At 49.5% G+C, this 24,349-nt stretch overlaps 1 protein-coding gene across 2 annotated transcripts in view; it reads right to left on the bottom strand.

Moving 5' to 3' along the window:
• col5a3 (collagen type V alpha 3 chain) overlaps positions 1 to 24,349 on the bottom strand; it is a 198,756-nt gene that overhangs the window by 149,702 nt on the left and 24,705 nt on the right. For both annotated transcript variants that reach the window (XM_033050912.1, XM_033050913.1), the window contains exons 2-4: positions 18,017 to 18,184; positions 14,838 to 15,051; positions 12,999 to 13,161 (exon numbers count right to left, since the gene is read on the bottom strand). In XM_033050912.1, coding sequence (XP_032906803.1) covers positions 12,999 to 13,161; positions 14,838 to 15,051; positions 18,017 to 18,184 — 545 coding nt within the window. The remainder of the gene's footprint in view (positions 1 to 12,998; positions 13,162 to 14,837; positions 15,052 to 18,016; positions 18,185 to 24,349) is intronic.

Consider the following 24,349-nt stretch of genomic DNA (forward strand, 5'->3'; position numbering starts at 1 on the left):
CACAGAGAGGTCAGAGAGTGAATTATGTTCCATAGATCAGAGCACAGAGGGAGCCTTTGTTCTTTCACAGCCCACTTCAGGATCAAGTTATGCACTTGGAGCGGACAAAGGGGTTTTACGCACCAAACCCTGCCCCCAACCCACCATGTTTCCGAGCTACAGTGCGGTTAAGGCAAGCCCAGAAGCCAAGGCCAAGTACTTAGACATTCCCTTGCATTCAGTCCCCAGCACCTGCACCACAAACAGCGGCATTCCCAGTAGGAGATAGTTGTCGGAAAAATTGCAAGCTCGCGTTCCTCGGAGGGAGGGGGAGGCAGTTCCCATCAGCTGGGTAGAGAGCAGAAGAAAGAAGGGTCTCGACCCCAAACGTCACCCGTTCTGTGTCTGTGGCTCTCTCTGTTTTGGCTCTCCCTTAACCCAGCCAAGCATCTCCCCCTCCAAATCACCCCCTCACCCCCTTCTCATCCCCTCTTGTCCCCTCTCATCCCAACTCACCTCCCTCTTGCCCCCTCGTCCCCTCTCTCCCCACTCTTGCCCCCTCATCACATATCCCCCCCTTCTGGCCCCCTCTCCCCCTTTCATCCCAACTCACCTCCCTCTTGCCCCCTCTCTCCCCCCCTTCTTGCCCCCTTCGTCCCCTCTCTCCCCCCTCTTGCCCCCTCTCATCCCATCTCCCCCCCTTCTCATCCCCCCTCCTTCCCCCCTCTTACCCTCTCTCATTCCATCTCCCCCCCTCTCTCCCCGCTCTCATCCTATCTCACCCCCTCTCTTGCCCCACTCTCGCCCCCTCGCTCGCCTCCCCCCCTTCTCGTCCCTGCTCTTGCCCCATCTCTCGCCCCACCCTCTCTCACCCCCCCCCCCCTTCTTGCTGCCTGTCCCGCTGAGTTACTCCAGCATTTTGTGTCTATCTTTGGTTTAAACCAGCATCTACAGTTCCTTCCTACACATACACCCCCCCAAATAAGGGGAGGGGGGGGGAGGCTCAGGTCCCCAGAATGGGAGATACACAAAAATGCTGGAGAAACTCAGCGGGTGCAGCAGCATCTATGGAGCGAAGGAAATAGGCAACGTTTCGGGACGAAACCCGGAAGGAAATAGGCAACGTTTCGGGACGAAACCCGGAAGGGTTTCGGCCCGAAACGTTGCCTATTTCCTTCGCTCCATAGATGCTGCTGCACCCGCTGAGTTTCTCCAGCATTTTTGTGTACCTTGGATTTTCCAGCATCTGCAGTTCCTTCTTAAACCCCAGATGGGAGAGGTGGGCTGGGAGAGAAGCGGAGAGATTTGGAATGAAGGGGGAGGTGGTGAAGAATCGATGTAAAACAGGTGGGTTGAGACAGGCAACAGTAAGAGCCATTATCCCTGTTAAACAGTGTCCTGGGACTTCCGCAATGTAACATCTGGCTGGTATTAAGATCGCTGTCAGTGGCAAGAACACACTTCCACAGCGGGACCCCTCGGCAAGACCAATTTCATTTCCAATTAGCGAGGCTTCACTCAGGCATAGGATTTGGGCAGGGGGGTAAGAATAGGAGACTTTGATTAGAAAACGCTCACATCAAGGCCCTGACAGCTCACAGCTCAATCCACATGGCAACTGATTCTCTCCTCAGGCTCCGTGAAGCACTCGGGTGTATCAGAGAGAGCGATGCGTTGAGAAATAAATCAATGATGGCATTTGGTCAGAAAGGAGGGGCAACTTCAGATGGCAGCTTGTTCGCACGGCTTATTCTCCTACAGATTTCATCCCTTCACCTCCTTTTTCCGCCCCTTTCGAACACCGCCTTCCCCATCTCCAAATTGTTTTTACATGAATAATAAAAGTGATCCAAGAAAATCTAGATATTTTTTAAAATCTGCTGTAAAAAAACCCTGAGGATCTAGGGGGAAATCTTGAAGAATTGGCAATGCTTTGTTTTTTGGTGGAACAGGAAATGTGGAAAGTTGTGCACAGGGAATAGTGAGACAGAGAGAGAGAGAGACAGGGAGACAGGGAGAGAGGGAGAGAGGGAGACAGGGAGAGAGGGAGACAGGGAGACAGGGAGACAGGGAGACAGGGAGACAGGGAGACAGGGAGACAGGGAGACAGGGAGACAGGGAGACAGGGAGACAGGGAGACAGGGAGACAGGGAGACAGGGAGACAGGGAGACAGGGAGACAGGGAGAGTGAGTCAGAGAGACAGAGATACAGGGAGACTGGGAGACAGGGAGAGAGAGAGAGTGAGAGAGAGTGAGAGTGAGAGTCAGAGAGACAGAGAGACAGGGAGACAGGGAGACAGGGAGACAGGGAGAGAGGGAGACAGGGAGAGAGAGAGAGTGAGAGAGAGTGAGAGTGAGAGACAGAGAGACAGGGAGACAGGGAGACAGGGAGACAGGGAGACAGGGAGACAGGGAGAGAGGGAGAGGGAGAGAGAGAGTGAGAGTGAGAGTGAGAGTGAGAGTGAGAGTGAGAGTGAGAGTGAGAGTGAGAGTGAGAGTGAGAGTGAGAGTGAGAGTGAGAGACGGAGAGGGGGAGAGGGAGAGAGGGAGAGAGGGAGAGAGGGAGACAGGGAGAGAGGGAGAGAGGGAGAGAGGGAGAGAGGGAGAGAGGGAGAGAGGGAGACAGGGAGACAGGGAGACAGGGAGACAGGGAGACAGGGAGACAGGGAGACGGGAGACGGGGAGAGGGGAGAGGGGGAGAGGGGGAGAGGGGGAGAGAGGGAGAGGGGGAGAAAGAGAGAGAGAGAGAGAGGGAGACGGGGAGAGGGAGAGAGGAGAGAGGGAGAGAGGGAGACGGGGAGACGGGGAGACGGGGAGACGGGGAGACGGGGAGACGGGGAGACGGGGAGACGGGGAGACGGGGAGACGGGGAGAGGGGGAGAGAGGGAGAGAGGGAGACAGGGAGACAGGGAGACAGGGAGACAGGGAGACAGGGAGACAGGGAGACAGGGAGACAGAGAGAGTGACGGAGACAGAGACAGAGAGACAGGGACATATACAGAGAGACAGAGACACTCTCGAGTGTTTAGCGAGGTGAGGGGCAGAGAGACAGCACGTGAGGTGACCTGACCTGACCCTTCCCCCCCGGGCCCCTGCCGGCCTAAAACACAGGCATGTCTGACCCGCCTCACCACATCCGAGCAACCTCCGCCCAGCCTCACCAAACAGGAGAAACTACCAACACCGTTTAAGTTAAAATTAGTTCCACAAATACCCGAGCTGTGCCAAGAACTGGGAAAGCAGCCCCGTCGGGTGCTCGATACGATGTGATCTGGGCTGATGTGATCCTGGCCCCAGACCCAGCCCCAGTTTCCTGCTTGTTCCCCAAAGCACTTGACTCCTGTCAGGACCAGGTCTCAGTGAGTCAGCCTTGGCTCCAAGAACCTTCAGTGAGTCAGCCTTGGCTCAGTGGGCAGCAAGCGATCCCAGACCCACGGCCCAACACAGGAGAAAACCACCCCACCCCACCCCCCTCATCTTTATTTGGCAACTACTCCTTCAACAGGGGGCAGAGAGAGGGGAGGAGGGGAGGGGGGAGAGAGAGACGGGGGAAAGGGGGAGGGGAGGACGAGAGGGCAAGAGGGACAGAGGGCGGTAGTGGAAGGGGAGGGAGAGGGAGAGAGAAAGTGAGAGAGGGAGAGGGGGAAGGGAGAGGGGGAAAGCAAAAGAGGAGGAAAGAGAGAGGGAGAGAGAGAGAGAGAGTGAAAGTGTGAGAAAGGAAAAGCGAGAGATAAAATGTGAATGGGGAAAAGTGAGAGAGGGAAAGAGAGAGAGAGCGAGAGAGAGAGGGGGAGGGAGAGGGAGTGAGAGAGGGTGAGAGGGGGAGAGAGGGCGGAGGGGGAGAAGGGGGGGGGGGAGGGGGAGAGGGGGAGAGGGGGAGAGAGGGAGAGAGGGAGAGGGGGAGAGGGGGAGAGGGGGAGAGGGGGAGAGGGGAGAGGGGGAGAGGGGGAGAGAGGGAGAGGGGGAGAGGGGGAGAGAGGGAGAGGGGGAGAGGGGGAGAAGGGGAGAGGGGGAGAGTGGGTGTGAGAGGGGGAGAGGGGGAGAGAGGGAGAGAGGGCGCGAGAGAGAGCGAGAGAGGGGGAGAGAGAAAGTGAGAGAGGGAGAGAAAGTGAGAGAAAGTGAGAGAGAGAGAATGTGCAATTCCTCCCGACCCAATGGATCTATAATCATGCATCACAATAGCTCCATTCAGTCTGAAGAAGGGTCTCGACCCGAAACGTCACCTATTCCTTCGCTCCATAGATGCTGCCTCGCCCGCTGAGTTTCTCCAGCATTTTTTATCCACTTACAATAGCTCCACACTTTTAGATCTACCCAGCACACTGTGGGCGGCTCGATTGTAATCATGTATTGTCTTTCCGCTGACTGGTTAGCACCCAACCCATAAAAAGCTTTTCACTGTACCTCGGTACACGTGACAATAAACTAAACTCAAGGGCTTGTCCCACTTGGCCGTCATTTGCGCGTAATTTACACAACATCATTTACGCGTCACGATGCACGACGCGCGCGATGTGACACGCACGTGATGCGCGCATGGTGCGTGATGACATAGGCAGAGACCTGCAGCCGCGCCCGGCGTCACAGGATTTTGTGATGTACAAAATCTTCGCTCGCCATCTGCGTGACACGCAAATGACGCCCACGTGGGACAGGCCCTCAACTCCTTTCCAAATGCCACATGCGGAAGAGAAAGCGTCGTTGCAAAGCCCCAACAAACGATGTCACGATAGCCCATTAAATCCCAGCGCAAGTCTGTTCAAATGTTCACAGCTAATTGAAAGCAGAAAATCTTCAGCTACTTTACAGAGGAAAGACTCCGCGAAACACTGCAAACATGAACACTTGTGTCTATCCCCGAGCCAAGTGGGTTAAGAGCTTAAAGCAGATGAAATTTGAGAGCCCTGTAAACATTTCTCCAGCAGATGTTGAAAGAAATCAAAAAGCTAACAGGCCACTAGTCCAAGCAGGATGATTAGTGTGGACTTTCACCACTTCCATCTCCAGTTTCCCATATCCCATCTAATCCAATCCTCGGAGGCAGGGAGACAATTAGGAACCAATAGCCATACAACATGGAAACAGACCCTTCGTCTCAACGCGCCCATCCCGACCCAAATGCCCCCATCTACAATCTTCCCATTTGCCTGCACCCGACTCATATCCCTCCGAACCCTTCCCATCAAAAGAAGTCTGAAGAAGGGTTTCAGCCTGAAACATTGCCTATTTCCTTCGCTCCATAGATGCTGCTGCACCCGCTGAGTTTCTCCAGCTTTTTTGTGTACGTTCAGCTCTCTGGTTGTGGTAGGATGGTTCAGTTGCCTGATAACAGCTGGGAAGAAACTGTCCCTGAATCTGGAGGTGTGCGTTTTCACACTTCTATACCTTTTGCCCGATGGGAGAGGGGAGAAGAGGGAGTGGCCGGGGTGCGACTGGTCCTTGATGATGCTGCTGGCCTTGCCGAGGCAGCGTGAGGTGTAGATGGAGTCAATGGAGGGGAGGTTGGTTTGTGTGATGGTCATTCAACATTATGCCCCTGTCCCACTTAGGAAACCTGAACGGAAACCTCTGGAGACTTTGCGCTCCACCCAAGGTTTCCGTGCGGTTCCCGGAGGTTGCCGGTAGTGGAAGCAGGTAGGGAGACTGACAAAAACCTCCGGGAACCGCACGGAAACCTTGGGTGGGGCGCAAAGTCTCCAGAGGTTTCCTAAGTGGGACAGGGGCATTAGATGTAATTTTGGTTTCTGCTTGCAGAGATTACACTGGCTGCTGGAGTTTCTGATAATCACATAATCTTGTGCCGACATCTCGCCTAATGCAGTTTTTAAATTAAAACCTTGTGAAATATCAGCGAAGTGTTCTCATGCAAGCTTAGTCCCACCTCCACTTGTGATGTTATGCTGTGGCAATGAAGTGATCAGTGCTGCACGTTCTGATATCATCACGACTGGCCCCTAATCCCTCTCTCAAAGCACTTTACAAAAGGAAAAGCCTCAGAATGTTTCAACATATTCTATAACCAACAGATTACTTATTTAGATTGGAGTAACTCAGCGGGTCAGGCAGCATCATTGAGGAACATGGATTGGTGACATTTCAGGGCGAGACCCTTCTTCAACCCGAAACATCACCTATCCATGTTCTCCAGAGATGCTGCCTGACCTGCTGAGTTACTCCAGCACTTTGTGTCTTTTTTTATTTGTAAAACAGCGCCTGCAGTTCCTTGTATCCACTGATTGCTTTTGTTTACTCGCTAGAATTTAGAAGATTGAGGGGGGATCTTATAGAAACGTACAAAATTCTTAAGGGGTTGGACAGGCTAGATGCAGGAAGATTGTTCCCGATGTTGGGGGAAGTCCAGAACAAGGGGTCACAGTTTAAGGATAAAGGGGAAATCTTTTAGGACCGAGATGAGGAAAACATTTTTCACACAGAGAGTGGTGAATCTGTGGAATTCTCTCCCGCAGAAGGTAGTTGAGGCCACAGTTCATTGGCTATATTTAAGAGGGAGTTAGATGTGGCCCTTGTGGCTAAAGGGATCAGGGGGTATGGAGAGAAGGCAGGTACAGGATACTGAGTTGGATGATCAGCCATGATCATATTGAATGGCGGTGCAGGCTCGAAGGGCCGAATGGCCTACTCCTGCACCTATTGTCTATGTTTCTATGTTTCTATGTTTAACTACCTGTACGACAGAAGAGTCAACAGCTAATAGGAGAATAGAATGTTCCCACAAAGGGGAACATGATACTGTTCTTAGTCTGAAGGGTCTAGAACCAAAACATCACCCATTCCTTCTCTCCAAAGAGGTACAGGATTGCAGGTTAATTTCAGATTCAGATTCAGATTCAGATTTTAATTGTCATTGTCCGTGTACAGTACAGAGACAACGAAATGCATTTAGCATCTCCCTGGAAGAGCGACATAGCAAATGATTTGAATAAATATTTACATTAGCATATATACAGTCATAGTGTTTTTCCTGTGGGAGGAGTGTCCGGGGGGGGGGAATTGGCAGTCACCGAGGTACATTGTTGAGTAGAGTGACAGCCACAGGGAAGAAGCTGTTCCTGGACCTGCTGGTCCGGCAACAGAGAGACCTGTAGCGCCTCCCGGATGGTAAACAGTCCGTGGTTGGGGTGAGAGCAGTCCTTGGCGATGCTGAGCGCCCTCCGCAGACAACGCTTGCTTTGGACAGACTCAATGGAGGGGAGCGTTTGCATTGATAAACCATAATGGTAAAATGTCCCTCGGGTGGGATAGTTCTAGTGCGCGTGGATCGCTGGTCAGTGCGGCTCGTGCGCTGAAGGGGCCTGTTTCCTTGCAATATCTTTGAACTAAACTCAACACAAAGTCCTATTATAAAAAGCATAGAGTGCTGGAGTAACTCAGCGGGTCAGGCAGCATCTGTGGAGAACATGGATAGGTGACGTTTCACACAGTGCTGGAGTAACTCAGCGGGTCAGGCAGCATCTGTGGAGAACATGGATAGGTGACGTTTCACAGAGTGCTGGAGTAACTCAGCGGGTCAGGCAGCATCTGTGGACAACATGGATAGGTGGCGTTTCACAGAGTGCTGGAGTAACTCAGCGGGTCAGGCAGCATCTGTGGAGAACATGGATAGGTGACGTTTCACAGAGTGCTGGAGTAACTCAGTGGGTCAGGCAGCATCTGTGGAGAACATGGATAGGTGACGTTTCACAGAGTGCTGGAGTAACTCAGCGGGTCAGGCAGCATCTGTGGAGAACGTGGATAGGTGACGTTTCGGGTCGGGACCCTTCCTTTGACTGACCAAATCCTAATCCCAATGTACAGCCGCCTACTGGAATATCCAAGTGCATTATGTTTTTCTTCATTTCCTGTGTTCATTCAATCTGAAGCCGGCTGATATCTGGGAGCTAAAATCAAGCAATGAGGGTCTAGTGAAGGAAAATGGTGCTGAGGAAGGCATGATCTTGATGTATGATGGTGTACACTCGGTAGACCACATGACCCGCTCCTGCCCCCCCCCCCCCCCCTTACCTCTATTGCAAGGGATGAGACACACACACACAGAGCTCGGTCTCTGGAGTTTGCTCTTACAAGCTCAGCCATGGACAACCCCCAGGGACAAAGCTCAAGCATTTTTCTAATAAAAAGGATTTACTGTTTTTCATTTTCTTTCAGTAGTTTATTAGATCCAAGGGAGTCCTCACAGGCGTTTATAAAGTTATGGGCGGCATAGATAGAGTGGACGGACAGAACCTGTTTCCCAGGGTGGATATGCCATGGACTAGAGTACAGAGCTGTAACCTCAGAGGGGGGAAAGTTTAGAAGAGACTTGCGGGGGCAAGGTTTTATTTTTACACAGAGAGTGGTGGGTGCCTGAGACACGCTGTCAGGTGATAAGCATGTGGATATGCAGGGCATGGAAGGATACGGATCATATGGAAGGTTCGCATGGTGGGCAGCAGTAGAGTTGCTGCCTAATAAGGGGCCTGTCCCACTTACACGACCTTTACAGGCGACTGCTGGCACCCGTGATAGTTCCCCGAAAATGTCAACATGTTAATAATTCAGCGGCGACCAGAAAGACACTACGACTCTTTGGAGACCTCTCACCACCGTAGGAGACTTCTCTCAACCATCGGAGACTTCTCTCAACCTTCGGAGACCTCTCACAACCATAGGAGACTTGTCTCAACCATCGGAGACCTCTCACAACCATAGGAGACCTCTCTCAACCATCGGAGACCTCTCTCAACCATCGGAGACCTCACACAACCATAGGAGACTTCTCTCAACCATAGACCTCTCACAACCACAGGAGACTTCTCTCAACCATCGGAGACCTCTCACAACCATAGGAGACTTCTCTCAACCATAGGAGACCTCTCACAACCACAGGAGACTTCTCTCAACCATCGGAGACCTCTCACAACCATAGGAGACTTCTCTCAACCATCGGAGACCTCACACAACCATAGGAGACCTCTCTCAACCATTGGAGACCTCACACAACCATAGGAGACTTCTCTCAACCATCGGAGACTTCTCTCAACCTTCGGAGACCTCTCACAACCATAGGAGACCTCTCTCAACCATCGGAGACCTCACACAACCACAGGAGACCTCTCACAACCATACAGCCTGCCTTGTCGTGAGAGGTCTCCTATGGTCGTGAGAGGTCTCCAAAGAGTCGTAGCGTCTTTCTGGTCGCCGCTGAATTTTCAACATGTTGAAAATTTCGGCGACCTGTTACGGGTGCCGGCAGTCGCCTGTAAAGGTCGCGTAAGTGGGACAGGCCCTTTACAGCGCCAGAGACCCGGGTTCGATCCTGTCTGTACGTTCTCCCTGTGACCGCGTGGGTTTTCTCCAAGAACTTTGGTTTCCTCCCACACTTGATATTTGATAATAGATAATTGTATTATTGATAATTGTGCGTTTATTTATCTGTTACTGGGCCTGGCAGGAACAATCTCATTGCTCTGATGGCCAATACATATAAATATAACACACTTGCCTTGCCTTAAGGATTGTAGAGATTGGGCACTGGTAGCCTAATCAATATTCTCGCCCAGTGTATGTCAGGAAATTCATGCAGTATTGCAGCATTAATCATTATCGGTTTTATTGATTAAAACTAAACATGGAGCGGTTACAGAGTGCTTGGTGCAGACTTGGGAACATTGCATTAGGCAACTCCTCACTGAAATATTTTTCTCTGGAACCAAATCAAACTCCCCATCTCCTAATCCCTCTCAGCTCGGCCAGTTCCCAACAATCCAGATGTTGGTGACGCCTCTCTCCGCGCAGCAGCTGTTCCAGACAGTGTGGTGCCAAGTGACATCGTTCCTCTTTGGAAGACCGTGTGGGAAAGTGGTGGAGAAAATCCCGTAGTACGGGCACACCGTGTCCTGGTGAACCGCCCAAGAGAGGCTCCCTGCCATACATAGCCTAGCAACATAGGGCGGTAGAGTTGCTGCCTTACAGCGCCAGGGACCCGGGTTCGAACCTGACCACGGGTGCCGTCTGCACGGAGTTTCTACATTCTCCCCGTGACCTGCCTAGCTTTTCTCCGCATTCCTCCTACACTCCAAAGACGAACAGGTTTGTAGGTTAGTTGGGGTTCGATAAAAATTGTGGATTGGGTGAGTGTGCGGGGATCGCTGGTCGCCTCGGACTCGGTGGGCCGAAGGGCCTTCTTCTGAGCTGTATCGCTAAACTAAACTACAACTAAAAGACCCTTGGTGCAGAATGAGGCCATTCGGTCCACCGAGTCTGTGCTGACCAGCGATCATCCCTACACTAACTCTATCCTACACACTAAGGACAATATATCATTTTTTTTTTACCGAAGCCAATTAACCTACAATCCCGCACGTCTCTCTGATGTGGGAGGAAACCGGAGCACCTTTTGCAGTCACAGGGAGAACATGCAAACTCCGTACAGACAGCACCCGTAGTCAGGATCGAACCCTGGTCTCTTCACAGGTTCTCCCTGTGACCTGCGTGGGTTTTCTCCGGGTGCTCCCGTTTCCTCCCACACTCCAAAGATGCACAGGCCTGTGGGCTTAAATGCACCTGTCCCACTTAGGAAACCTGAACGGAAACCTCTGGAGACTTTGCGCCCCACCGAGCGGTTCCCGGAGGTTGCAGGAGGTTGCAGGTAGTGGAAGCAGGTAGGGAGACTGACAAAAACCTCAGGGAACCGCACGGAAACCTTGGGTGGGGCGCAAAGTCTCCAGAGGTTTCCGTTCAGGTTTCCTAAATGGGACGGGGGCCTCTGCAAATCATCCCTAGTGTGTCGGGAGTGGATGGGAAAGTGGGATAACATGGAACTAGTGGGAATAGATGTTCAGCGTGTATCATCTGAAGATGGGCGTGCTTCCACGCTGAATCTCCAAAACTTAAACTAACTCTAAGCACATTGAAAGTTTTCATTCGACAGCCGTTAGGACACGAAATACACACTTTGTGAACAGAGCGTTAGAATGCAGCCCTGACACTAAAAGAAATGCTGTTTTTTTATTGGTATATCTAAAAAAAAAACATCGCTGCTCTCCGTCTGTCTGGGAATAATTCAATCTCCGAAACCCATAACTAAATCCTGGGCAGAACGACAATTTCACCACCAACTGAATGTGTTGCTGTTCCACAGCTCTGAAGGTTCCCAAAACTAATTGGTCAGTGTGGGCTAAGTCATTCTGCTTCAAGTGGACACATGCTTGGAATTTGGAAACCTCCCAGATGCTGCCTCTGAGCAACTCCAGCCAGCTCCTCGCCTCAATTACAGAGGTCTTCACAGTAGAGAGGTTTGTGAAACTTGCATTCTTTCCCACAAAATTCACATCAGCGCCACGCTCCCCAGGGCACTCGGTGTGAAGTACCTCACTTGTAGTCAGGTCATGGAGTCCCTCAGCAGCGGGGGCCTCCAGGTTACTGAGTCCACGCTGAGCATCCCCTTATTCCTGGCTTCCTTTCCACTCTCCCGAGATTCTACCATGGATCTACACACTTCACTGGGGCAGTTTAGGCTGGCACGGTGGCACCAGCGGTAGAGTTGCTGCCCCACAGCGCCCGAGACACGGGTTTAATCCTGACTTTGTTATCCTCCAGAGAACCGGACACAAGGCAGGCAGTCTTCTACATGGTTGTGAACCCTGTCTTCCTGTACAGCTCTGGGAGAGACAGAGGAGGGGGAAGAGAGGAGGGGAGAGAGGAGGGGGAGAGAGGGAGAGGAGGGGGGGAGAGGAGGGGGAGAGAGGGGGGGGAAGAGAGGGGGGGGGGGAGAGGGAGGGGAGAGAGGGGGGAGGGGGAGAGAGAGGAAGGGGAGGGGGGGGGGGGGGGAGAGAGGGAGGGGGGGGGGGGGGGGGGGGGGAGAGGGAGAGAGGGGGGAGAGAGAGAAGGGGGAGAGAGAAGGGTGAGAGAGAGGAGGAGAAAAAGTGGAGAGAGAGAGGAGGGGAGAGAGGAGGGGAGAGAAGAGGGAGAGGGGGGGAAGGAGAGGAGGGGGGAGGAGAGGAGGGGGGAAGAGAGGAGGGGGGGAGGAGAGGAGGAGAGGAGGGGGGGAGGAGAGGGGGGGGGGAGAGAGGAGGAGAGGAGGGGGGGGAGGAGAGGGGGGAGAGAGGAGGGGGGGAGAGAGGGGGGAGAGAGGGGGGGAGAGAGGGGGGAGAGAGGGGGGGAGATATGGGAGGAAAGCAGAGCCGAGCTCACAGCCAAAAGGCAAGAGAGGTCAACACTCATTAAAAGTTGAATTACTTTGAGGCAAACTGTATTTTCTGCCATTGTGTAGCAGGGTGGATGAATGCGGACATTTGCCATGAAGTTATCTTCAACTGCAGGTTGTTTTGTGCGATCCCAAGCGTGAATCTAATTGAAGCCCATTCTGTCTACAAAGCCTCTGCACATTGACTGGGCCCCAGGAGTGCCGAGTGGCGGAACTTATCAGAAGCTTGTTTGAACTCGGGGGAGTCAGCCAGAGAGCAAGTGCCGGCTCGAGATCGAGAGGCTCAGTTTCACTTCAGTTTATTGTCACGTCTACCGAGGTACAGTGAAAGGCTGTCCCTGGCATTGTAAAGCCCCTGTCCCACTTAGGAGACCTAAACAGCAACCTCTGGTGACCTAGGAGGTTTTGGTCACTCTCCTAATGGTCGAAACTGGTTTCTGTGTGGTCGAGGCTTCATCTAGGTTGTTGCTATTTTCTCATCATGATTAAAACTGGCCTCGACTAAAAATAGGTTGCCGTTTTTAAAATCGATCATTTTTTAGACGCAGGACGAGTCGAAGCCGGTTTTCTTCATAGTGGAGGAAGGTTTTCAACATGTGCCTGGGAGGTGGTAGGAGGTTGTAGGTCACCTCGGTTTTTTTTTGGGTGGGGGGGCAAGGTCACCAGAGGTTGCTGTTTAGGTCTCCGAAGTGGGACGGGGGCTTAAGTCAGCAACTCTACCGCTGCGCCGTACAACGTGCGTTCACCTCGAGTGATGGACCGACTGAGGAGATGCCAGATGTGAACCCAAAGCTGAGGTCCCCCCCGCACAAACCTCAAACACTTCCTCGTCCAGGATCCTGGTGCCAAAGACCACCACGCCATTGGTGTCGACCACGGGGTTGTCGCTCCTGGCCAGCCGCTCGGTGATCCGCTGGTCGCAGTCAACGATCAACGTGACGTTCTTCCCTTCAACGCTAATTCCCAGCCGGTGCCACCTGCAAGACACAATCCACCAGCGATGAATGTAGACTCATAGACAATAGACGCAGGAGTAGGCCATTCGGCCCTTCGAGCCAGCACCGCCATTCAATGTGATCATGGCTGATCATCCCCAATCAGTACCCCGTTCCTGCCTTCTCCCCATATCCCCTGACTCCGCTATCTTTAAGAGCCCTATCTAGCTCTCTCTTGAAAGCATCCAGAGAACCGGCCTCTGAGGCAGAGAATTCCACAGACTGACCACTCTCAGTGAGAAAAAGTGTTTCCTCGTCTCCGTTCTAAATGGCTTACTCCTTATTCTTAAACTGCGTGTGGCCCCTGGTTCTGGACTCGCCCAACATCGGGAACACGTTTCCTGCTTCTAGTGCGTCCAAGCCCTTAACAATCTTGTATGTTTCAATTAGATCGCCTCTCATCCTTCTAAACTCCAGAGTGTACAAGCCCAGCTGCTCCATTCTCTCAGCGTATGACAGTCCCGCCATCCCGGTAATTAACCTTGTATCGGACTCATCGGACCAGGCAGCCATTCATGAAGGCCAGGACACAATGCAGTAACACAAAGGTTGAGATAGCTGTACAGCACAACCCACCTACAGATAACACTTGACGCTCACCACAAGGTTCTTGATCGTCAGAGAGTCACAGAGTGATACAGCGTGGAAACAGGCCCTTCGGCCCAACTTGCCCACACCGGCCAACATGTCCCAGCTACAGGGTAGACAAAAGTGCTGGAGAAACTCAGCGGGTGCAGCAGCATTTATGGAGCGAAGGAAATAGGCGACGTTTCGGGCCGAAACCCATGTCCCACCTGCCTGCTCTTGGCCCATATCCCTCCAAACCTGTCCTATCCATGTGCCTGTCTAACTGTTTCTTAAACATTGGGATAGTCCCAGCCTCAACTACCTCCTCTGGCAGCTTGTTCCATACACCCGCCACCCTTTGTGTGGAAAAAGTTACCCCTCAGATTCCAATTAAATCTTTCCCCCTTCACCTTAAACCTGTGTCCTCTGACATAAACATATAACAACTTGGACTTGAAAATGGTTCCAAAATCTGGCGACTCTTGTATATTGCCTCAGTATAATATTCCCATACACTTGTATTTCATCTGCAGAGTGAAATTCCTTTTGCATATATTACACATGCAGACGCCGCCATTATTCAAGGCTAGCACGGACCTGGTAGGCCGAAGGGCTGGTTTCTGCGCTGTACCTGAAAGTCTACTGGTAGCACACATCCAAGAAGCTTTTCACCGCACCTCAGTACACATAAGAAGAATAAACGACCTAATATTCAATCTATCTCCTCTAACCTTACGGTGGCGCAGCGGTAGAGTTGATGCCTTACAGTGCTTGCAGCGCCGGGTTCGAGCCCGACTACGGGTGCTGTCTTTACGGAGTTTGCACGTTCTCCCCTCGTGACCACATAGGTTTTCTCCGAGATCTTCGGTTTCCTCCCACACTCCAAAGACGTGCAGGTTTGCAGGTAAATTGGCTTGGTATAAGTGTAAATTGTCCCTAGTGCGTGTGGGATAGTGTTAGTGTGCGGGGATCGCTGGTCGGCGCGGACCCGGTGGGCCGAAGGGCCTGTTTCCGCGCTGTATCTCTAAACTAAACTAAACTATCGTCCGGTTCGTGACTCCCTGACTCACGAGGTGGGTGGAGGGACTTACTTGCCATCTGACAGGTTGATTTTTTTGAAGATGGGGTAATCCTCTGGTGTGGGTTTCCCCGTCTGGTCCTCGTACAGAAAGACGGGAGAGCGGCCAATCTCCACGCCCAGTTGCTGGATGCCCTGGTCGTTGTACACCGACAGGAGGAAGAACTGGGCGTTCTTCTTGGCCTTCAGTGTCGTTAGGATGGAGAAGTTCTCAGGGAAGCTTCCATCTGCAGCGAGAGAGAGAGAGAGAACATTGGTGGAATAAAACACCGTGTCTTCACAACTCTGTCTCACATATTGCCCTGCAAGGTTCATTAGTTGTTGGAGCAGAATTAGGCCATTCGGCTGTGTGTGTGTGTGTGTGTGTGTGTGTGTGTGTGTGTGTGTGTGTGTGTGTGTGTGTTTACTGTACATATATATTTGTGTATATGGGTGTGCATGTATATATACACACACGCACACATATATATGTGCACGTGTGCTTATATATATGCACACACATGTGTGTGTGTGTGTATACTGTACATATATATTTGTGTATATGGGTGTGCATATGCGTGTGCAAATGTCGTCAAATTTCACTACACCAATTGCTGTATGTGATAATAAATGTCCTTTGTATCCTTGTATGTATATATACACACACACACATATATATGTGCAGGTGTGCTTACATATATGCACACATATGTGTATATATATGTATGCACACATATATGTATATACAGTATACACATACACACAAATACACAAGCTCACCAGGAAGACTGGCTCCGTCCTAGGGGCAGAGTTGGAGTTGGATTCACGGGAGATTGGTCTTGGAGGGGAGGATGTTCCTCAAACTGTGGAGCATCCTGGACAATACAGCTCACCCCCTCCATGACACACTGGTCAGCCAGAGGAGCATCTTCAGCAACAGACTGGTTCCACCAAGATGCAGCACAGAACGCCACAGGAGATCCTTCTTCCCTGATGGCTGTCAAACTGTACAACCCTCCCCCCCCCCCACCCACCCGCCCCTTCTGTTGTGGGGTTGACTGAGACTGACTCCCCTCACTTCCCCCCCACCCGCCCCGCTCCTCCCCAATCTTTGCACACCCCCAATACTTTCCATTTGTCACATTAATTTCATGTTTCATGTATTTTGTGTGTGTGTGTTTAATGACTGTTAGCAGATTAATTTCCCTCCTGGGATGAATAAAGTTCTATCGCATCGTGTGTGTGTATCTATATATGTATATGTATATATATGTGTGTGCGTGTGTGTGTATATGTATATGTTTAACTTAAGTATTGTGGGTTTTTGTTAAATATAAATTATGATGTTTTTATGTGATATACCATGATTTTATATACATTTATGATATTTGATATGCAATGCATTTTTAATGTAATGTTGCCCCTTGTCTGGACCTTGAGTCCGTAATGAAATTTATTATTATTATTATTATTATTATATATACATATATATGCGTGTGTGTGTGTGTGTGTGCGTGTGCGTGTGCGTGTGCGTGTGCGTGTGCGTGTGTGTGTGTGTGTGTGTGCGTGTGTGTGCGTGTGTGTGTGTGTGTGTGTGTGTGTATGTATGTATGCTGTTTGTCATGTACATCAATGATCTGGATGAAGGGGTGGTAAATTGGATTAGTAAGTATGCAGATGATACCAAGATAGGGGGTGTTGTGGATAATGAAGAGGATTTCCAAAGTCTACAGAGTGATTTAGGCCATTTGGAAAAATGGTCTGAAAGATGGCAGATGGAGTTTAATGCTGATAAATGTGAGGTGTTACACCTTGGCAGGACAAATCCAAATAGGACGTACATGATAAATGGTAGGGAATTGAAGAATACAGTTGAACAGAGGGATCTGGGAATAACCGTGCATAGTTCCTTGAAGGTGTAATCTCATATAGATAGGGTGGTAAAGAAATATTTTAGTATGCTAGCCTTTATAAATCAGAGCATTGAGTATAGAAGCTGGGATGTAATGTTAAAATTGTACAAGGCATTGGTGAGACCAAATCTGGAGTATGGTGTACAATTTTGGTCGCCCAATTATAGGAAGGATTGCAACAAAATAGAGAGAGTACAGAGGAGATTTACTAGAATGTTGCCTGGGTTTCAACAACTAAGTTACAGAGATAGGTTGAATAAGTTAGGTCTTTATTCTCTGGAGCGCAGAAGGTTAAGGGGGGACTTGATAGAGGTCTTTAAAATGATGAGAGGGATAGACAGAGTTGATGTGATCAAGCTTTTCCCTTTGAGAATAGGGAAGATTCAAACAAGAGGACATGACTTCAGAATTAAGGGACAGAAGTTTAGGGGTAACATGAGGGAGAACTTCTTTACTCAGAGAGTGGTAGCGGTGTGGAATGAGCTTCCAGTGGAAGTGGTGGCGGCAGGTTCGTTGGTATCATTTAAAAATAAATTGGATAGGCATATGGATGAGAAGGGAATGGAGGGTTATGGTATGAGTGCAGGCAGGTGGGACTAAGGGAAAAAAGTTGTTCGGCACGGACTTGTAGGGCCGAGATGGCCTGTTTCCGTGCTGTAATTGTTATATGGTTATATATATATATATATACACACACACACATATATATATGAACAAAATGAAATTCTTACACAACGAGATATGTAAAAATAGTACTCTGTAAACAATGTAACAAATGAGAACAAAATGTTCAGTATATATATATATATATATATATATATATATATATATATACATACATATATATATATATTTATATATATATATATATTACATACATATATATATATATATACATACATATATATACATACATATATATATATATATACATACATATATATATATATACATACATATATATATATATATATACACATACATATATATATATATACATATATACATACATATATACACACATAAACATATATATATATATATACACTGAACATTTTGTTCTCATTTGTTACATTGTTTACAGAGTACTATTTTTACATATCTCGTTGTGTAAGAATTTCATTTTGTTTAAGAAGGAACGGCAGATGATACTGCCTCACCCGTTGAGTTTCTCCAGCATGTTTGTCTACCGTAAGAATTTCATTGTTGTGTCTGGGGCCATACGACCATATAGCACTCTTGGTTCACTGCAGGCAAAGTACCGATAGAATAGGGTGCATCTTTCAGGAGATGGACATACCTGGATATAATTGCGTGGTTAGGGCGGTGAAGTGTGTCTTGTTTTCCACCCGGAGTGCAAAGTCAGTGTCTTCAGAGCCTTTTCGTTGTGTGCAGAATCCCGCCACATTCACCACTCCTTCCGTGGTGTCCTGGAGGTCCAGCACTTGCAGGATGTCGACCATGTTCTCTGCAAGGAATCACAAGCACCCTCATTAGATTCAGCTAATCCCCCTAAGTGCAACTCAGTTCAGTTTCAGTTTAGTTTACTGTCACGTGTACCGAGGTACAGTGAAAAGCTTTTTGTTGTGTGCTAACCAGTCAGCAGAAAGCCAATGCATGATTACAATCGAGCCATTTTACAATGTACAGATACATGATAAGTGAATAACGTTTAGTGCAAGGTAAAGCCAGCAAAGTCCGATCAAAGATAGTCCGAGGGTCACCAATGAGATGGATAGTTGTTAAACACTGTGGATGGTTCAGTTGCCTGATAACAGCTGGGAAGAAACTGTCCCTGAATCTGGAGATGTACGTTTCCACACTTCTCCACCAAGCACGGTGGCACAGCGGTAGAGTTACAGCGCACGCAGCGCCGGAGACCCAGGTTCGATCCCGACTACGGGTGCTGTCTGTACGGAGTTTGCACGTTCTCCCCGTGGCCTGCGTGGGTTTTCTCCGAGATCTTCGGTTTCCTCCCACACTCCAAAGACGCACAGGTTTGTAGGCTAATTGGCTTGGTGTACATGTAAATTGTCCCTAGTTTGTATAAGACAGTGTTAATGTGCGGGGATCGCTGGTCAACGCGGACTCGATGGGCCGAAGGGTCTGTTTCTGTGCTGTATCTCTAAACTAAACCAAACCTCTTGCCCGATGGGAGAGGGGAGAAGAGGGAGTGGCCGGGGTGCGACTGGTCCTTGATGATGCTGCTGGCCTTGCCGAGGCAGCGTGAGATGTAGATGGAGTCAGTGGAAGGGAGGTTGGTTTGTGTGATGGTCTGGGCATCCCTTTCACCAGGGATGGGATCAGCCTCGGGGAACGCATCCCCGCATTGTCAGAGCGTGGGAACGTTCGATGTACACGGGCGGTTTAACTGTTGCGAACATACATGACACTGATACATGTGTACACACACACGCTCACACCAGCATCCTAAATCAAACTTAATCTTGCACTGAATGTTGTGCCTTTTATCTTTTACACTTGATTGTAATCATGTATTGTTCATAAGTTCATATAGAAGCAGAATTAGGCCATTCGGCCCATCCAGTCAACTCCATCATTCAACCTTTTACGCTTGTCTCTAATCCTGCATGCTAATATTCACGAGTGTACCTTCAGCTTCTTATTGGGCTGAGTTTCTTAAGATCATAAGACATAGGAGCAGAATTAGGCCATTCGGCCCATCAAGTCTACTCCGCCATTCAATCATGGCTGATCTATCCCTCCCTCTCAACTACATTCTCCTGCCTTCTCCCCATAACCCCTGACACCCGTACTAATCAAGAATCTATCAATATCCCCTTTTAAAAATACCCAATGACTTGGCCTCCACAGCCTTCTGTGGCAATGAGTTCCACAGATTCACCACCCGGTGCTGACTGTGTGGAGTTTGCATGTTCTCCCCCTGACCGCGTGGGTTTCCTCCGGGTGCTCTGGTTTCCTCCCACATCCCAAAGACGTGCGGGTTTGTGGGTTAATTGGCCTTTGTAAAAATTGCCTCTAGTATGTGGGGAGTGGATGTGAAAGTGGGAATAACAGAGAGCGATTATGAACAGATAATCGATGGTCGTCGTGGACCTGGTGCGCCAATAGACAATAGGTGCAGGAGTAGGCCATTCGGCCCTTCGAGCCAGCACCGCCATTCAATGTGATCATGGCTGATCATCCCCAATCAGTACCCCGTTCCTGCCTTCTCCCCATATCCCCTGACTCCACTATCTTTCAGAGCCCTATCTAGCTCTCTCTTGAAAGCATCCAGAGAACCAGCCTCCACCGCCCTCTGAGGCAGAGAATTCCACAGACTCACCACTCTCTGTGAGAAAAAGTGTTTCCTCGTCTCCGTTCTAAATGGCTTACTCCTTATTCTTAAACTGTGTGGCCCCTGGTTCTGGACTCCCCCAACATCGGGAACTTGTTTCCTGCCTCTAGCGTGTCCAAGCCCTTAACAATCTTATGTGTTTCAATGAGATATCCTCTCATCCTTCTAAACTCCAGAGTGTACAAGCCCAGCTGCTCCATTCTCTCAGCATATGACAGTCCCGCCATCCCGGGAATTAACCTTGGGCCAAAGTTCCTGTTTCCAAACAAAACTAATCTAATTTTGCACCAGTTATATTTCTCAATGAGACCACCTCTCATTCTTCACAACTCATGAGAGCCTTGCCTCAATTTGCGTAACCTCCCTGTGGTCAAAGGGCCTTTACAGTAAACACTCCGCTGGTTCTATGTTAGGATTTGGCAAGCAAGTCACAGAGATTTTTTGAGCTTCCACCCAAGGCCAAAAGCAACATGACAGAGGAACTAAAGTGTGTCGGAAGGAACAGCAGATGCTGGAGTAACGTCTCTTAGCGGCTCGTAACGCTAACGGCAGGAACTCGGGAAACGCGGTAAGCTCGGGAAGACTCGTGAAGATTTTTCAACATGTTGAAAAATGTCCACGAGAGCCCCGAGTACCTACGAGCGGCCATTACCATAATTCTCCGAGTTCGAATCAGGGGAAACTCGGGAGAACTCTTGAATTAGCTCGTACAGTGGGACAGCCCCATAACACTACCCTACACACACTAGGGACAATTTACATTTACACCAAGCCAATTAACCTACAAACCTGTACCTTCGGAGTGCGGGAGGAAACCAAAGATCTCGGCGAAAACCCGATGAGGTCACGGGGAGAACGTTCAAACTCTGTGCAGGCAGTGCTGGTAGTCAGGATGGAACCCGGGTCTCTGGCGCTGTAAGGCAGCAACTCTACCGCTGCGCCTCTCTCAATGCCCTGACAGCCCTCGTGAGGAGGCAATACAAGGAGGCGCATGTGGAACATAAGCATGGACCATAGGAGCTGCTGCCTTATAGCTCCACGGACCCAGGTTCGATCCCAACCCCCAGTCCTACACATGAGGAGTTTGACATGCCCCTAATCAGTCTGAAGAAGGGTCTCGACCCGAAACATCACTCATTCCTTCTCTCTAGAGATGCTGCCTCACCCGCTGAGTTAGTCCAGATTTTTGTGTCTACCTAATCAGACCATGATCTACTTAAGGGCGGGATATTCAGCCCAGTTTGGCCAATTAAAGTGTAGAAAGGAACTGCAGATGCTGGTTATACACCGAAGATAGACACAAAGTGCAGGAGTATACGGCCTGCCCCACTTGGGCGTCATTTGCGGCAGATGGCACGCTGAGATTTTGTACGTCCCAAAATCCTGGGGCGCCGCGCGCGACTGCCCGTCACCATGCGCGCGTAATGCGTAAATGACGCGCATATGACACCCAACTGGGACAGGCCCTTAACTCAGCATTTTGTGTCTATCTTTGGTGTATGCCCAGCATCTCTGTAGAGAAGGAATGAGTGACGTTTCGGGTCAAGACCTTCCTTTCTTGGCCAAAAGCTGATCAAAACAAGCAAAAGAAAACAGACTTAAATACATCTGAAGAATTTGGAGACCGATGCTCGGACCAAAATATCACCACAAATAAACCCTCCAAATTCGTGTTTGGTTTTGTGAACTTTGTTTTCGAGACATTAATACTTCAAGATCCAATTTCTTGAATTCCAATGAAATACATATCTACCTAACATCACCTTATTCAGCCGCTAACATAGAAACATAGAAAATAGGTGCAGGAGTAGGCCATTCGGCCCTTCGAGCCTGCACCGCCATTCAATATGATCATGGCTGATCATCCAACTCAGTATCCCATCCCTGCCTTCTCTCCATACCCCCTGATCCCTTTAGCCACAAGGGCCACATCTAACTCCCTCTTAAATATAGCCAATTAACTGTGGCCTCAACTACCTTCTGTGGCAGAGAATTCCACAGATTTACCACTCTGTGTAAAAATTTACATTTACAACTAGGCGGCACGGTGGTGCAGCGGTAGAGTTGCTGCCTTACAGCGCTAGAGACCCGGCTTCGATCCTGAATACGGGTGCTGTCTGTACGGAGTTTGTACGTTCTCCCCGTGAGTTTTCTCCAAAATCTCCGGTTTCCTCCCACACTCCAAAGACGTACAGGTTTGTAGGTTAATTGGCTTGTTGTAAATGTAAAATAGATGTCCCTAGTGTATGTTGGATAGTGTTAGTGTGTGGGGGGATCGCTGGTCGGGGTGGACTTGGTGGGCCGAAGGGCTCTGTATCTCTAAACTTAACAAAAAGTGGACAACCAAGTTTTGTACCCCAAGCCTATGGTGCATTTCAGTCTTGCAAGATCATATTTTTAAAATAAAATCAATGTTTAGATTGGCACCATTCTTTAATGCTTCTGAAAGTTAATTCTAAATAGCGAGCTGATCTACAAGTTCATTTGAGTTCTGTGATATTACCCTGCGCCATGTATTTGGGAAACCCCCCCTCGACAATTGATGGCTTTGAAGAGGAGCATTATGAAGAGTTGGCAGGACTAAAGACAAAAGGCTTTATTCCGCAGCGAACCAAACTGCACTTGACCCGAGGGCAGGAATTGAATTCAAAATAGACTGTTCATCCCATATTCCCTTCCCCTCTCTGTGGAAACATAACTAAACTTGTCCAACTGCTCCATAGGCTCAGGAAGCAGAAAGATTCCAGAGGGAAAAGCAGCTCATATTTTTTTAACTCTCAATCTGTCTCCCTCCGGTTCTAATCCTCATCCCATCATCTCCTGGTGTCCCACCGTAATCTTGCTCAGTTTCCCTGCTAGTATTCCCTCGTCATCGCCTCTTCCACAGCCAACAATGGACCATTGTGGGCTCCACCTTTCCTTGATTGTCATAGAGTGATACAGCGTGGAAACAGGCCCGACTTGCCTACACCGGCTCACAATGTCCCAGCTACACTAGTCCCACGTTTGGTCCATATCCCTCCATATCATTGCTGGCTTTGATTTGCAATGCCTTCCATTCATTTTGTTCCACGTGCATTTTCATACCTCTATTTTCCCCTCTTTAGATTTTTGTCTGAAGAAGGGTCCCGACTGGAAACATCACCAGAGATGCTGCCTGACCTGTTGGGACGCTCCAGCACTTTGTGTGTTTTTGTTTGTGAACCAGCATCTGCAGTTCCTTCCTACACATCTCCTGGTACCAGGCAACTGAAGTTCCAAAGGTTTACTGGTACATTACTGCCCCAGTGAAATTCCTTCTTTGTGTTCCGTTCAGTAAAAATCTCACTACACATACGCACATTCACACAAGAGGACATGATCATATTTATTGGATATTGAGTGAAGAAGTTGGGCAGTCTTGCTGCAGTTGTATAGGACGTTGATGAGGCTGCATTAAGTAGTAAGCGCTTGGAGTGTGGGAGGAAACCGGAGCATCCGGAGAAAACACACACGGTAACGGGGAGAACGTGCAAACTCCGTACAGACAGCACCCGTGGTCAGGATCGAACCCGGGTCTCTGGCGCTGTGAAGGCAGCAAATCTACCGCTGCGCCACCGTGTGCCGCCCCTTGGGACGACAGATGGCACAATGGGCTAAGTGTTCGGCTGGCAACCGGAAGGTAGCCGGTTCGAATCCCGCTTGGAGTGCATACTGTCGTTGTGTCCTTGGGCAAGACACTTCACCCACCTTTGCCTGTGTGTGAATGTGTGTGAATGTGTGTGAGTGATTGGTGGTGGTCGGAGGGGCCGTAGGCGCAGATTGGCAGCCACACTTCCGTCAGTCTGCCCCAGGGCAGCTGTGGCTACAGAAGTAGCTTACCACCACCGAGTGTGACTGAGGAGTGAATGAATAATGCGATGTAAAGCGCCTTGAGTATTAGAAAGGCGCTATATAAATCCCATCCATTATTATTATTAGATGGAAGAACTCTCCCTGACAGGAATCTCACAAACATTGAAATATAGAAAATAGGTGCAGGAGTAGGCCATTCGGCCCTTCGAGCCAGCACCGCCATTCAATATGATCACGGCTGATCATCCAAAATCAGTAACCCGTTCCTGCTTTCTCCCCATATCCCCTGATTCCGTCAGCCCTATCTCTCGTGAATCCATTAGTTTCAGCCCTTCCATATCTAAATCTTGAAAATCTCAGACAAATGGAATGAAGTGGAAAATTCAAAGTTCTACAGTCGTTTGCAAAGATCACTCACATTATATTTATGATATATAACCCTTCTTCCTCAAGGGATATGGATGAGCTTAAACACTGGGA

The sequence above is a fragment of the Amblyraja radiata genome, chromosome 35 (assembly GCF_010909765.2).
Source record: "Amblyraja radiata isolate CabotCenter1 chromosome 35, sAmbRad1.1.pri, whole genome shotgun sequence".
NCBI classification, from domain to species: Eukaryota; Metazoa; Chordata; class Chondrichthyes; order Rajiformes; family Rajidae; genus Amblyraja; species Amblyraja radiata.